A 17105-nucleotide genomic window follows, 5' to 3' on the forward strand; every position below is an offset into this window, starting at 1 on the left:
GAGTGAGCCTGTGCAGTCACACCTCCATCTGGTTACCAACTCTCTGTACCCTTACTGCAGACTGCTAGCAATCCATCCATAACGTCTAGTAGAAATAATAATGGAATGGCAGAACACAGAGTCATAAGAATAGATGCTCCAGGATTGTTATTACATGGGGGATGCATGAAGCTATTAAAACCGGCATGTCAGGAGTGGCGAAAGATACTCTTTAACGTGTAAGTTAATAAGTGATTATATACTTGTGACTAACGTTATTACAAATAATGATAGTATTCATGTTAATAACGGCCCTTGTCATCTTGGATTCAGCAGATGGTCTTGGCTTGGAGGACTTGTTCCAGGAATGGCTGTCACTGTTAAAGGGGCATTCCAACATGTATCAGATATCCGTAGGGTTGCCACCCAGCTAGTTGGTATCTCACTGGCAAGGCCGGTATTTTTGTGGCCCTGCCGGTATTTTCCATTATGGATCGCTCAATAGTGCAGCCTTTACCCCCCCCCCCCTTTCCTTGTGTTAATAAAAAAAAAAAAAACGCTCTCCTCCTCCATTTGCTTGCACTGCTCACTGGATGTACAGGACAGGACCTGCGAGACGTCATCACGTTGGAGCACAGGTCCTGTCCGGAGCTTCCAGTGAGCGTTCACCGCAGTGCGAGCAAATGTAGGAGGTGAGTGTTCTTTTTTTTTTTTGCAGACGCAGAGAAGGGGGCATTATTTTTCCTGGGGGCACAAATGGGTGGCATTATTCTTCCTGGGGACACAAATGGTGGAATTATTCTTCCTGGGGGCACAAATGGGGGGTATTATACTTATTGGGGCGCACTAATGAAGGCAATTTTTCACTGGGGGGGGCACTAATGGGGCCATTACTCTTATTGGGGGGCATTAATTCTGGAGACCAGTGCTTGTCACGGCTATGGGGCAACTGTGAGTGAGACGCTGTCATTGAGAGCTGGGAGACAAAAGAAAACTACAATACCCGACAGCCTGTGCGCGCAGCCTGCCGCTGACGTCATTAGTCTGCGCGGTAGCGTCCGCCGACGGGCGGGACAGAGACGTCACCAGGGAAGCGATGATTGGATAAAAGCTGACCGGGGCGGAGCGGTACGCAGGTCAGTGCTCGGTGGCTTTATCTGCTAGTAACTTCATGCATCATAAGCCCTTAGAATGATGCGTGGATGGACGTTGTATATAGAGGTCACCCCCTCCAGACTGTTCCGGATGCTGCCGGATTATAAGGCTGCATGATCGAAATCTCATTTCTCAGGTAGGGGTGCCTTACCTACTGGACAGCCACTGACATGGGGTCCAGGGACCTCAACAATAAATAGAAATATAAAAGTCATGAATTCTAGTCCTAGATTTACTATAAATGAACCCTTTCTTCTTCTTCTAACTACCAGATGCCGTGCGGAGCATCTTCCCGGCCTCTGAAGCGTAGAACGCGATCATGGAGGGTCTGCAGAAGCCCAGTGCTGCACGCTGCTCATGTAAATGGACGTCGTCCAGACAGGACAACGAGACGCAGACTGAAGCCTCATGGCTCCGACTTGGAGGCACCTCATCGTCCTCCTCCAAGGAAATGGTAAGAACCTCTGACAATATACTGTATACTATACTTGCTGTGCTGATGGGGACATTGCTGTGCTGATGGGGACATTGTTGTGCTGATGCTGACATTGCTGTGCTGATGGGGACATTGCTGTGCTGATGGGGACATTGCTGTGCTGATGGGGACATTGTTGTGCTGATGCTGACATTGCTGTGCTGATGGGGACATTGTTGTGCTGATGCTGACATTGCTGTGCTGATGGGGACATTGCTGTGCTGATGCTGACATTGCTGTGCTGATGCTGACATTGCTGTGCTGATGCTGACATTGCTGTGCTGATGGGGACATTGCTGTGCTGATGGGGACATTGCTGTGCTGATGGGGACATTGCTGTGCTGATGGGGACATTGCTGTGCTGATGGGGACATTGCTGTGCTGATGGGGACATTGCTGTGCTGATGGGGACATTGCTGTGCTGATGGGGACATTGCTGTGCTGATGGGGACATTGTTGTGCTGATGGGGACATTGCTGTGCTGATGGGGACATTGCTGTGCTGATGGGGACATTGTTGTGCTGATGCTGACATTGCTGTGCTGATGGGGACATTGCTGTGCTGATGGGGACATTGCTGTGCTGATGGGGACATTGCTGTGCTGATGGGGACATTGCTGTGCTGATGGGGACATTGCTGTGCTGATGGGGACATTGCTGTGCTGATGCTGACATTGCTGTGCTGATGGGGACATTGCTGTGCTGATGGGGACATTGTTGTGCTGATGGGGACATTGTTGTGCTGATGCTGACATTGCTGTGCTGATGCTGACATTGCTGTGCTGATGCTGACATTGCTGTGCTGATGCTGACATTGCTGTGCTGATGGGGACATTGCTGTGCTGATGGGGACATTGTTGTGCTGATGGGGACATTGTTGTGCTGATGGGGACATTGCTGTGCTGATGGGGACATTGCTGTGCTGATGGGGACATTGCTGTGCTGATGGGGACATTGCTGTGCTGATGGGGACATTGCTGTGCTGATGGGGACATTGCTGTGCTGATGGGGACATTGCTGTGCTGATGGGGACATTGCTGTGCTGATGGGGACATTGCTGTGCTGATGGGGACATTGCTGTGCTGATGCTGACATTGCTGTGCTGATGGGGACATTGCTGTGCTGATGGGGACATTGCTGTGCTGATGGGGACATTTTTGTGCTGATGGGGACACCGCTGATAGGGACACGGGTGTCTTTGCGTTGTTTTGCTAAAGTTTTTTTCTCTTTTGTTCTCAGTCATATCATGCTGATTACAAAAACGATCCATGTAAAATATATACATTTAATTTAATACATAACTGATTTTTTTTTCCGGCCCCCGAATACTTGTAAAATCTTCAATGTGGCCCTCCTGTTGAAAAGTTTGGAGACCCCTGCTGTATAGAATATATTAAGCTTCTCTAGGTCAAAACAAACAAACGTATTGTTCAGATCCCAGACTGAAAATGGGAAGTCTGGTGGGTTTTCAGGGTCCAAGCAGGCTTTAGTTTGCCACAAGATGTCTGTGGCCATCTAGTGGCTGTGATGTGAATTGCAGCCTGGCAAGGGTTTTTCTTTTACTAGCTCATGGAAATATTTTATTGAATTTGTTTTGTAAGTGGTTTTAATCAACTTGATGCATCTGTAGTTTCCCCTTTGAGAACTACCACTGCCTAAAAAAATTATCCCAGATCTAGTGCTAGGAGGATTGTCCCTGGCTGTCTGGAAAAGCAGTCATGAGTCGTAATCTGCAGAGGTATATTGCACATGCAGTTCCCTAGAATAGAGTCACTGAATTGCTGTAATGTTATACTGTTAAGCAAAATGCTCAGATTTAATATATTTGCATAACCAACAGCATTGTATGGATATGTCAGGGTTAACACCTGGGTCTGCCCCTGTGTTAGTGCAGCTAGCGTAGAGTCTAGTGCTAGCTGAGGAAGAGATAGGCCCTACATGTGCTTAATCCTCAGCTCAGAGATTTCTACATCCAGAGAACACCTTCTGCATTAAAGGGGTTGTCTCACTTCAGCAAATAGCATTTATCATGTAGAGAAAGTGAATACAAGGCACTTACTAATGTATTGTTATTATCCATATTGTTTCCTTTGCTGGTTTGATTCATTTTTCCATCACATTATCCACTGCTCGTTTCCATGGTTACGACCACCCTGCAATCCATCAGTGGTGGCTGTGCTTGCACACTAGAGAGGCCGGTGCTTTTTCTTATAGTGTGCAAGCACGTCCACGGCTGCTGGATTGCAGGGTGGTCTGTAACCATGGAAACGAGCAGTGGATAATGTGAAGGAAAAAGGAATCCAGCCAGCAGAGGAGGCAATATGGACAATCACAATACATTAGTAAGTGCCTTGTATTCACTTTCTACATGATAAATGTCATTTGCTGAAGTGAGACAACCCCTTTAAGGAGAGAAGAGGAAGAAATTAGAAGGTCTAGAGTCTGCAAGGTATTTTGCCCATTTATGTCAAAAGAGACTTTGCTGCTGTGAGAGGGGATACCCTGCGAACGCACCCGTCTACACTTGGGCACAGTTTGACCATCTGTATCTCAATTCTGTACCCCTCAGCACGGAAATTACAGAAACCTCTGCTAAGATCTTTATTGCCAGCCTACGATTCTACAGAGAGGAGTACCACAACTCCCATCATTGCTGGAGGGGAAGAATTGCACTATGATCTGCTTGATACTGTTGGATGTATTACTACTCCTATCCTGTACTTTAGTAAAGAGAGACTTATTGATTTATAGCTACTGACTCCTCCATCATCCGCTGGGCACCTAATTCACATTCCTGCCTTACCCCCTGCCAAAACACGGGCACCCAGTCACCACCAGGCCGGAGCCCCAAGACCAGGGTGTGCCCTTCTGTCACTGCGCGGTCAGAGGGGGAATTGCCACTGTGAGTACTACTACCACCTTCAGGGCCAAAACTGCCATCCTTGGCACCCTTCTCCTAGGCGGTCTGCTGCACACGAGACATCCACTTTATTACCTCACTTGGTTCCATTGTTACGCCGTCTTCTCTATGGCTGATGATTCATAGGACTATATGTATCACTGATACTGTGGCACATTCCGAACCTTTAATGGCCCCACTTAAGACTGTGCTCATTAGGTGTGTTTTGTATTGTACTTGTAGACGTCCTCGATGGCTCCGTCATTCCCATCCCAATTAGAGGACATCAAAAGAATTCTAACGCTTGAACAGGACCACAGTCATTTTACTGAGGAAATATTGAAACTGGCTCTGAAGATCATCTACCTGGTGACTGGAGAGGTGAGTGCGTCTGGGAATGTTATTGCACGGCATCACCCTTATTTCTAATAACAGTACATCTGCTCCTGACTCCCAAAACTTTCCTAAGGGTGCAGTCACACACAGCTTTTGGTTGAAGTCAGTTAGAATTAAATGAGAAATATATATAGGAAGTATTAATTCTTCTGGCTTTGGCTCAAAAATCTTCATCAAAAACTGCCATAGAAAGCTGTGTGAGAACACCCTTAACCCCTTAAAGACACGGCCATATTTCACCTCAAGGACCAGGCCATTTTTTTACAAATCTGACCAGTGTCACTTTGTGTGAATAACTTTAAAACGCTTTTTCTTATCCAGGCCATTCTGAGATAGTTTTTTCGTCACATGTTGTACTTCATGACACTGGTAAAATGGAGTCAAAAAAATTCATTTTTATTTATAAAAAAAATACCAAATTTACCAAAAATTTTGAAAAATTAGCAAATTTCTATTTCTCTACTTCTATAATACATAGTAATACCTCCAAAAGTAGTTATTACTTTACATTCCCCATATGTCTACTTCATGTTTGGATCATTTTGGGAAAGCCATTTTATTTTTTGGGGACATTACAAGGTTTAGAAGCAAATCTAGAAAATTTCTAAAACCCACTTTTTCAGGACCAGTTCAGGTCTGAAGTCACTTTGTGAGGCTTACATAATAGGGTCATTTTTTGGTGGTTTCTATTTTGGAAACTACACCGCTCAAGGTATTCAAAACTGATTTTACAAACTTTGTTAACCCTTTAGGTGTTCCACAAGAATTAATGGAAACTAGAGATAAAATTTCACTTTTTGGGCAGATTATCCATTTTTCCAGTTACAAAGCAAGTGTTAACAGCCAAACAAAACTCAATATTTATGGCCCTGATTCTGTAGTTTACAGAAACACCCCATATGTGGTCGTAAACTGCTGTACAGGCACACGGTAGAGCGCAGAAGGAAAGGAATGCCATACGGGTTTTGGAAGGCAGATTTTGCTGGACTGTTTTTTTGACACCATGTCCCATTTGAAGCCCCCCTGATGCACCCCTAGAGTAGAAACTCCAAAAAAGTGACCCCATTTTGGAAACTACGGGATAGGGTGGCAGTTTTGTTGGTACTAGTTTACGGTACATATGATTTTTGGTTGCTCTATATTACACTTTTTGTGAGGCAAGGTAACAAGAAATAGATGTTTTGGCACCTTTTTTTGTTATTTACAACATTCATCTGACTGGTTAGATCATGTGGTATTTTTATAGAGCAGGTTGTCACGGACTCGACAATACCAAATAATTTTTTGGGTTATTTGTTTCAGTTTTACATAACAAAGCATTTAAATAAAATAAATGATTCTTTAGTGTCTCCACATTCTGAAAGCCATAGTTTTATTTATTTTTTGGGCGACTGTCTTGTGTAGGGGCTCATTTTTTTCGGGATGAGATGACAGTTTGGCACTATTTTGGGGTGCGTATGACTTTTTGATCGCTTGATCGCTATTACACTTTTTGTGATGTAAGGTGGCAAAAATGCCTTTTTTTTTTTTTTTTTTTTTTTTTTTTAGTTTCTTTTTTTTTTTTTCTACGGTATTCACCTGAGGGGTTAAGTCATGTGATATTTTTATAGAGCAGGTTCTTACGGATGCGGCGTTACCTAATGTCAACTTTTTTATTATTTATGTAAGTTTTACACAATGATTTCATTTTTGAAACAAAAAAATGATGTTTTAGTGTCTCCATATTCTGAGCCATAGTTTTATTTTATTTTTTGGGAGATTGTTTTAGGTAGGTGCTCATTTTTTGCGGGATGAGGCGACTGTTAGATTGGTACTATTTTGGGGGGCATACGCCTTTTTGATCACTTGGTGTTGCACTTTTTGTGATGTAAGGTGACAAATGGCTTTTTACAGCGTGTTTGTGTTTTTTGTTTTTTTTTATGGTATTTATGGGACAGGGTGGATCATGTGATATATTTATAGAGCCTAGGGGAAAGAGGTGTTTTTTTTTTTTTTGTTTGTTTTTTTTTCCTTTATTAATTTTTTTACTTTTATTAACTAACCCTTTTAAAAAAAAAATGTATTTACTTTATTTCTGATCACTTTTGGGGGCTGATGCATTACGATACGGGGGGGGGGGGGGTGTTTCACTCTATTAGGGCAAATAGGACTTGACACTCTCCCTGCTGCCCTGTGCATAGTGCACACAGCATCAGGGATGTTACCATGGCAGCCAGGGCTTCAGTAGCGTCTTGGCTCCATGGTAACCGATCGGAGCCCCAGGATTACACTGCTGGGGCTCCGATCAGAAGCTGCCACTGCGCCACCAATGATTAACCTTTAATACAGGAGGCGGGTATTGGCAGTTAACCCCTCGGGTGCGGCACCTGAGGGGTTAAGTGCAGCTGAACACAGCTCCCTGTCAGAGACAGGGTGCCGGCTATGTGATTCTGCTGCCGGCACCTGCCTCCTGTATTAAAAGTTAAAGACCACCTTTCATGGGTTCGGACTTTAAGCTAGCAGGCTATGTAGAGCGGTGCCCAGGGATCTCCCTGCTCCTACTATTATTCCTGGGCGCCTCTCCATTCGCCCGTTGTGCCCCCGTTACCGTCTCCTGCTCTATATGCTAATTACTACTATCCGAGTGATTGGGAGGAGACATCAGCTTCTCTCCTGGGCGTTTCTTCTCCCTGGCTGTGACGTTCTGCGCTGCGATTGGACAGCAGTACAGCCAGGGAGAAGGAACACCCAGGAGAGAAGCTGATGTCTCCTCCCATTGCTCTGATAGTAGTAATTAGCATACGGAGCAGGAGACGACGGTGACGGGGGCACAGCGGGCGAACGGAGCGCCCAGGAATAATAAGTGCAGGGAGATCCCTGGGCGCCGCTCTATGTAGCCTGCTAACTTAAATTCCGGACCCATGAAAAGTCCTGCTATCATTGGTGGCGCAGTCCGCCCGCCCCTCTCTCCTCATTGGTGGCAGCGGCACACGGGGGGGGGGGAACACCTGCTTCCTTCTCCCCTGTGCTGCTCAGGGAACATGAGCACGCTGATAGCAGCGCGCTCATGTTCTGTGATACTAGACTGATACCGGGACAAAAGTATTGATTGGGTATCGAAATTTTGATACCCGCAACAACCCTACCCCTGACGCTGTAAACCATTTTCATTTTTCACTTTGTTTTTTGTCCTCCCTGTCTTCAAAGAACCATCATACCTGTATATTTTTTACTTTCCTGTTCAGATAACTTGTGTGTATGTATGTATGTATGTATGTGTGTGTGTGTGTGTATGTATATATATATATATATATATATATATGTATATATGTGTAATCTTTTTTTTTTTTTTTATTGAACAAATTACTTTATGATATCATGTACTGAAAAAATTCTTTGTAGGTTGAAAATGGGGGAAAAAACATTGTCGTCATTGTTCTTGAGTTTTGGTTTTACGGCATTCAGTGTGTGCCAAAACTTTGGGAAAAAAATGTGCCTTATGTCACCATAACAGTTTTATATATCTACAAAGCTTTGTGATCTTTTTTTTTTTTTTTCTTGGTGGCATTTTGATTTTCTTTCCATTGCAGGGTTCACTTTGCAAATACTTTTTGGAATTTAATAGTTCAGATGTTTTTGGACCAGATGATACCAATTATGTTTATTTTTTGTTTTTGTTTATTTCTATATGTAAAATTAGTGCAAAGAGGTGATTAGAATTTTGAATACTTTTGATTTTTAAATATTTAAAAAAAAAACTTGGGCTTTATAGTAAGATTACAGTAGCAAGCTTCACAAGGCCCCAGGCTACACGACAACCAGTCATCAGAGAGGTTAAATGTCTGATTGCCTGCCAACTATGGTTACGGCTTAGACACAGTCTCCAAATTCCTAAAATTTGCCATAAATATACTGTGGATGTTGACAAGGATTTAAAGAAAGCAGACCTTTATTTTCTAATCCTATAAACCCCCTTTTAAAGGGAATGTGTCTGGTAATTATGGTGCCCTATCCGAGAGCATGATATGATAGAGTAAAGCCTGACAGGACTCCTCGGAGAGACAGTGAGTCCTGATTACCCCGCCCGCCTAGCATGATTGACAGCTCTTCATGTATCGGTGAGAGTACACAGCAGGCTGTGAATCCTGTGTGGGAGGGATAATCAGGACTCTCTGTCTCTTCTAGGAGTCCTGTCAGGATTTACTTTGCTTTTTACTCTGAAATCCTGATCCAAATCCAGTAATGCATATCACAGACCTCAGGTTCTCTCCTTCTTTCCTGCTCTTAGATGGGACAGCAGAACTCACCTGACAGGTTCACTTTAATGATTGGGCAGAGCAAACTTTTCTACCCCAATATCAGGGTATGGGTGGGTGTAGACAACTTTATGTAGCTCCCTGACAGAGTTTTAAGAGACACCACTAGGGTCTGCGGAGTTGAGTCAGTTGTTAGACCTCGTCCCGTCACTACCCTAGACCAAGAGGGATTTTGACTTCAAAGCTGTAAACCACGGTTCAAGTTGGCATTAGCCAGGGACGTTGGCAGTAACCACAGTACTGCCCTATATCAATTGGAAATTTGAATCCCTTACTACCATAGACAACTAGGAATTTTAATAGTAACTACCTCACACTAGGCAGCCAGGGTTGTGAACATTAACAATTTATCTACCCAGACTACCAGGGAGAACACCATCAACTCTTGATCCACTTAGACCACTAGAGTGGCAATATTATGTTGTGTGTGTGACATGGTGTATCGCACTGCTGTATGGCTAATACTATTGGCATTATATGTCAATATCTATCTGGTGCTATTTTGGATTAGTACATTGCCCCAAATTTTACCGCTCACTAGCTACGAAGCCTTACACACAGTAACCATTGCTTCTTGGAATGCATACAATGATATTGAGCACGCTCTCTGTACACAGGACGACACAGTAATGAGGACATCTGGTAAATGTGTGATCCCCGGAAGAAGTCCCCAAGTGTCAGAAGGATGCAGGAGGGCCCAGAGCCCCATCACAAAGGAGTCTGCACCTTGGTCACTGATACATGGAAGGAAAAACGAGCAGAAGATTCTAGAAGTGACTTACAAGATCATTGAGCTCCTGACTGGAGAGGTGAGTGCTGCTGGGACATCATGTAGTAATACAAGGGATGATGACTATCACTGGGTGTCAGGTTCCTGTAAGGTGTCAGGATGTCACTGTCTATTTCTCTATTGAGGAGTGGGAGTACATAGAAGGACACAAGAACTTGTACAATGACGTGATGATGGAGAACCACCATCCCACCACACCACTGGGTACGAGGAGACTTCCATAATTTGTAAAGAACAGCACAGATTTGAGGGTCAACTAAATGCACCCATCATCTGATCATCACGTCATGTATGTTTCTACAGATGGATTCAGTACCGCAAATACACCAGAGAGAAGTCCCAGTCCTCTGTATTCCCAGGAATGTCCAGAGGAAATTCACTGTGTCCAACAGGATAATCAGGTAGATGGAACTGATGTCTTACATAGTAAGGCTACTTTCACATCTGCGCTTTCCCTTTCCGCTACTGAAATCCGTCATAGGATCTCAGTAGCGGGGGGAAACGCTTTCGTTTTGTCCCCATTCATTGTCAATTGGGACAAAACTGAACACCAGAATGCATTCCTTTCCGTTAGGTTGCGTCCCCTAAGCAGCGTTTTTCTGTCCGCCATGTGGTGCGGAGCAAGACAGATCCGTTATGACTCACAATGTAAGTCAACGGGGACAGATCCGTTTTCTTTAACACAAAAGAAAACGGATCCGTCTCCCATTGACTTACAATGGTTTTAGAGATGGATCAGTCTTGTCTATTTTACAGATAATACAACTGGATCTGTTCATAACGGATGCAGACGGTTGTATTATTATGACGTAAGCATTTTTGCTAATCCATGACGTTTCCAGCAAAAAACGCTGGTGTGAAAGTAGCCCAGCCAACGCCATTCTACTGCATATGATCTGTCTACATACAGGATTGCATATGCACAACCCTTTATACAATTTTGGGCTCTTGTACGTATTGAGCTCTGTAGTTCTGAGTTGGTCCTCCAATGCTAACTAATACCAGCAGCGGGGAATCTCATATGTGAAACACGTCTGACCCTAACCTAAACAGAGTTTGTGTTTTACTTGAACTTTGGGACGCAGTAAGGGTACTTTCACACTAGCGTTATTCTTTTCCGGCATGGAGTTCCATCCTAGGGGCTCAATACCAGAAAAGAACTGATCAGTTTCATCCCCATGCATTCTGAATGGAGAGCAATCCGTTCAGGATGTCTTCAGTTCAGTCTTTTTGACTTTTCAGGACTGAGATATTACCGCAGCATGCTGCGGTATTATCTCCGTCCAAAATTACGGAACACTTGCTGGAATGCCGGATCTGCACATAGCCGTCACTCTCATAGAAAATGGCTATTCTTGTCCGCAGTAGGACATGCTCTATATTTTTTGTGGGGCTGTGGAACAGAACAATGGGTGCGGACAGCACATGGTGTGCTGTCCGCATCTTTTGCGGCCCCATTGAAATGAATGGGTCCGTAAAGATGCGGAACAAAACATACGGCCGTCTGAATAAGCTTTAAAGGAAAACATTGTGAAGGAGACACAGCACTTAACTGGTACTTTAACCCTCCATTGTAAGGATCATGGGGTCCCTGAGGTCGCACCCTCACCCATCATAAAATGATGGAATATCCTAATGATGTGACATCATGTACTATCCATATACTAACTGTATTGATGGATGAAAGTCATGAAAATAAAGTGCTTGTTTTACAAAATTATAATTAATCCATTTTTATAATATACATTGGTCAATGTTTAAGGGTACTTTCACACTTGCGTTGCCAGAACTGCCTGCCAGATCCGGAAATCCGTGCGCAAACTGATAGCATTTGTAGACGGATGCGGATCTGTCTCACAAATGCATTGCAATAACTGTCATCCAGAAAAACGGATCCGGTATATTATTATTTTATTTTTTTTCCCACATTTAAAGGTCTGTGCATGCAGAGACCGGGAAACTGGATCCGTTTTGCTAGAAAACTTGGTGCCGGATCCGGCATTAATGCATTTCAATGGAAATTAATGCTGGATCCGGCATTCCGTCAAGTGTTCTGGAATTTTGTCCGGAGAAAATACCGCAGCATGCTGCGGTATTTTCTCCGACCAAATACCGTAAGAGTGACTGAACTGAAGACATCCTGATGCATACTGAACTGATTGCTTTCCATTCAGAATCGGGGTGGATTTGATTTAAATCACTAGTCAGTAAGGCTTGATTTAAATCGTAGTTTTCTACATAAAGACTAATTCTTGCTGGTATAACTTATAATATGCAAGTAGATGAAGATTTAAACAACTTTTCATATTAGTTTGATTAGGTTGATTCTGTATTCATAGGTTTGTAGATGTTAGGATTAAGGTCTTTTTCTCAACTCTGTTCATGTTATAACATTTTTCTGTGAAGAAGAGGCATGTGATCTCTGCTGAGTCAAACCAAGCATCTGTGATAATATCTTGTAGGCAGAGAAACTGCCCAATAATCTTACAAAAACCTCTGGAAGAGCATGACATTGTGAATGGATTAATGGAATTTATTTACCAAAAAAAATACACATATAGAAACATAGAATGTGTCGGCAGATAAGAACCATTTGGCCCATCTAGTCTGCCCAATATGCTGAATACTATGGATAGCCCTTGGCCCTATCTTATATGAAGGATAGCCTTATGCCTATCCCATGCATGCTTAAACCCCTTCACTGTATTTGCAGCTACCACTTCTGCAGGAAGGCTATTCCATGCATCCACTACTCTCTCAGTAAAGTAATACTTCCTGATATTACTTTTAAACCTTTGCCCCTCTAATTTAATACTATGTCCTCTTGTAGCAGTTTTTCTTCTTTTAAATATTCTCTCCTCTTTTACCTTGCCGATTCCCTTTATGTATTTAAAAGTTTCTATCATATCCCCTCTGTCTCGTCTTTCTTCCAAGCTATACATGTTAAGGTCCTTTAATCTTTCCTGGTAAGTTTTATCCTGCAATCCATGTACTAGTTTAGTAGCTCTTCTCTGAACTCTCTCCAAAGTATCAATATCCTTCTGGAGATATGGTCTCCAGTACTGAGCACAATACTCCAAATGAGGTCTCACTAGTGCTCTGTAGAGCGGCATGAGCACCTCCCTCTTTCTGCTGGTAATTCCTCTCCCTATACACCCAAGCATTCTGCTAGCATTTCCTGCTGCTCTATGACATTGTCTGCCTACCTTTAAGTCTTCTGAAATAATGACCCCTAAATCCCTTTCCTCAGATACTGAGGTTAGGACTGTATCACTGATTTTATATTCTGCTCTTGTGTTTTTACGCCCCAGGTGCATTATCTTGCACTTATCAACATTAAATTTTAGTTTCCAGAGCTCTGACCATTCTTCTAGTTTTCCTAAGTCCTTTTCCATTTGGTGTATCCCTCCAGGAACATCAACCCTGTTACAAATCTTTGTGTCCTCAGCAAAAAGACACACCTTACCATTGAGGCCTTCTGCAATTTCGCTGATAAAGATATTAAACAATATGGGTCCCGGAACAGATCCCTGAGGTACCCCACTGGTAACAAGACCTTGGTCTGAATATACTCCATTGACTACAACCCTCTGTTGTCCCTGAGCCACTGCCTAATCCATTCAACAATATGGGAGTCCACGTACAGCCTTATTCTACATAATTAAAAAACTAATCTTTATTTCATGATGGAATAACCTTTGGATGGTAATATATTTTCCTCAAAAAGCATTTTATATAAAAAAAATCTGATTTAAATCCAAAAAAAAAAAATCTGATTTAAATCAAACAAATCTGATTTTTTTTTTTTAAATCATTGATTTTTATCCTCCCTGTTCAGAATGCATTAGGATAAAACTGAAGCGTTTTTTTTCCCAGTATTAAGCCCCTAGGACGGAACTCAATACTGGAAAACTTTAACGCAAGTGTGAAAGTACCCTAATAATGTATATGTATACCACACAGACATGTATATGTGCATACACACAGGAACATTTATACTGGAGATTGCTTCCAAATGGAAACCAAACTAGGAGTTACCATTCTCCTTTGTCAGTGGGGCATGTGCAGACACCGTGACTCCTTATTGACAAGGAAAATGGTAACACCCTTTTGTCAGTTAATTCATAGATTTTCCATTGGTCTATGGGCAGATTTTCCAGCATTGTTGTTTTTAAAGGAATACAAGCGTTTACTGAAGCAGACATGTCAGGAGCACTGACGGGTCTCCTTAAAGTGTAACTGCTGTTTTATTTTTATTTGTGTAATGTATAGGGGCAGTGATACTGACCATTTTTGTAGCATACTTTTAATTACTGAAATCATACATTTCTTTTAGAAAAGTAGCTCTAAAGTGGCCCATTTTGAGCCTCAGCAACGCTCCTGTCTTCTGTTTACATAAGTCAGTGTTAGCAAGTCTCCACAGTTATGTAAACAGAAGACAGAGGAGCGTTGCTGAGGCTCAAAATGGGCCACTTTAGAGCTACTTTTCTAATAGAAATGTATGATTTCAGTAATTAAAAGTATGCTACAAAAATGGTCAGTATCACTGCCCCTATACATTACACAAATAAAAATAAAACGTCAGTTACACTTGAATTGGTGGCCGTTCTGTACATGGACATTGATGCAGTGGTAATTTGGCTTACAAGGTTGAGTAAGGCCAGATAAGTTATCTGGCAAGTACCGTATATGATAAAACGTATTACAGCTGATGCACTGGTGCTCTTATTTTTAGGGTGAAGATGAGAACAGTATAAAGGTTGAAGCTACAGAGGGAGAAGACACTTGCCGTATCGACGGTCGGCAGTCTGAGGAGGAGATCCCTATAGGTATCGGCAGAAGTGACTAATGAAATTGGTTTATTTATGCACCTACCTGTGTCATTAAAAAAAAATAATTTAAAAGGTTTTTTTTCAGAATATAAAATTTTTGCTTATTCTTAGGATATGCCATCAATGTGCCCAGCAGCCATGGTCCTTTATCTGTAGTTACCGATAAAGTAAGGCTAGGCACATTAGACCGCTGTCATTCAGCCCTCAGCCAGGCTTTCAGGTATCCTGATCTCAGAAAGAAGAGGAAGCCATATCTGTAACCTCCCGCACTGATTTATATCCCCAAGAACAAAAAGATTGGGCAGTTGAAATTCATCTGCTTTCAGTAGACTAACATGAGATGTTCAGCCGCTCCCCATGGGTTTGGACTACATGTATCTAATGTGTACGGACACCTTACTGCCCTACCTATAAACTCTTCTTTCTTCTGATCAGTGAGGGTTCTGGGGTAGGACCTCCACCTGCACTAATTGTACATGGGGTTTTCATATAAAGTTACAGAGAGGTATTTTTCCTTCATGATGTGACACCCATGTATCAACTCATGTTTGTCACTGTGCAGGTCCAGGTCCTTTATCACTCGGCTTTTCTATAAGCCCCCTCTATTACCTGGAGCAGAAAGAAATCTGTAAGAATCAAATCTTTATTTAGTAATGTAGTACAATTTGTTATCTTTCCCAGCAAATGGGTAAGCAGGAGCCAAGCTACTTTTTCTGTAGAAACATATCTCCGGCCATGTGCCATCCCTTTAAATTCTGTGACTGCTTTTGGAGGGCTGTGACTCATTCAGCCATCTGATGGCTGGGGTAGAACTTTCTGGAATTCAGCCCTTCATACTGTGACGAGGGGCTACTTTGCTGTTATTACCTACAATTAATCAAGAATGACTATACTGTGGTTAGCCCTTCACAGCAATACCCTGGAAGGCTAGGAGATGGTTTAAAGGGGTTGTCCGAGTGTTTTAGAGGAATGACATCCTGAGGCTAGGTCATCAGTATCTGATCAGTGGGGTCTGACTCCCGGAACCCCCACAGTCAACTGCTTGAAGAGGCTCCAGGTCCTCTCAGCTTATCCTAGGCCAGTGACATCATGTTCATCATCGGTCATGTGATCTCAGCGCAGCTCCGTTCCATTAAAGTGAATGCGGCTGAGCTGTGATACCAAGCACAGCCAGTATCCAATGGACGGCTCTGTGCTTAGTAAGCTGCAAGGAGGCCACAGCGCTCACCTTATCACGGAGTCCTCCTCAAGCTGCTGATTGACTGAGGTCGCGGGAGTTGGACCCCTACCCATCAGATACTGATTGGCCTCAAGCAACCTGCCCTAGAATGTGAGCAGTACTGGTGCCTCCACTTGCTGAGCGGGGTGAGGGGACGAGGCCACACTACACTGCTCTACAATGGATGGTAATGATGTGATCCTGCCTACGATCTGCCATCATAGCTGAGCAGCCTGACAAGAATGTTCACCAATGTGTAGTATATGCAGGTGCCAGAGGGTAGTGTGTAGTCAGGACCTGATCCCTCACCCTCCTAGGCAGCTCTTTAAGTGGAGTCAACCAGTCCTGCTCACATTCTTGGGGTGGTTGCCTGCAGACATTTTAAATCATTACTGGAAAACCCCTTTAAGCACCAGTGCTCTGTGACGTAATAGTACATCACAGAGCATTATTGTCTTAAGCCATTGCCTCTGCGAATCACTTTGTAAATGGCCACTATTGCCCCTTTGCCACATTGTTGGGTATGATTGTGAGATTTTACCTGCTTAGCTTCCTGATCTGTGTATGCTGTTTGCTTATATATGTTTCTTTTTTTTCACATATCCCTTAATATATTGTCTAATTTTTTGTCATGCCTACAAATATCTAAAGAAATTACCGTATTTTTCGCCCCATAAGACGCACTCCCCCCCCCCCCCCCCCCAAAAGTGGGGGGAAAATGCCCCTGCGTCTTATGGGGTGAATGCTTCCATTTTACATCGCAGTCTGCAACGCTGCAGCATCGCAGACTGCGATGTATGAGCAGGGAGAGAGGAGGGGCTGGAGTCCGTAACTAGGGGCGGGGCCCGGTGCAGTCACTGTACTCTTACATCGGGCCCCGCCACTCACCGCAGTATTTAAAAACATGATTCCTTATCCTGTTATTAAGTTTAACTAACGCTGCGCTCTCCCCTGTTCCCATGTCCCCCCTGTATCCCCACAGCACTTACGAACACGCTTCCATAGCAGGCAGAGCGGACGGCACCAGTAACGTCACTCACTGACGTCGAGCGCCTGCTCCGCCCAC

The 17105-nt window shown here is 43.3% G+C and overlaps 1 protein-coding gene across 1 annotated transcript in view; it reads left to right on the forward strand.

The window, feature by feature from the left end:
* Positions 1 to 1103: 1103 nt before the first annotated feature.
* Positions 1104 to 17105, forward strand: part of LOC121004090 (zinc finger protein Xfin-like) — a 39151-nt gene continuing 23149 nt past the window's right edge. The window contains exons 1-5 of the mRNA XM_040436176.1: positions 1104 to 1270; positions 1407 to 1584; positions 4744 to 4888; positions 9816 to 10007; positions 14724 to 14817. Of these exons, the coding sequence (XP_040292110.1) occupies positions 4760 to 4888; positions 9816 to 10007; positions 14724 to 14817 (415 nt within the window). The 5' untranslated portion in view covers positions 1104 to 1270; positions 1407 to 1584; positions 4744 to 4759. The remainder of the gene's footprint in view (positions 1271 to 1406; positions 1585 to 4743; positions 4889 to 9815; positions 10008 to 14723; positions 14818 to 17105) is intronic.

This window comes from Bufo bufo, chromosome 6 (assembly GCF_905171765.1).
Source record: "Bufo bufo chromosome 6, aBufBuf1.1, whole genome shotgun sequence".
NCBI classification, from domain to species: Eukaryota; Metazoa; Chordata; class Amphibia; order Anura; family Bufonidae; genus Bufo; species Bufo bufo.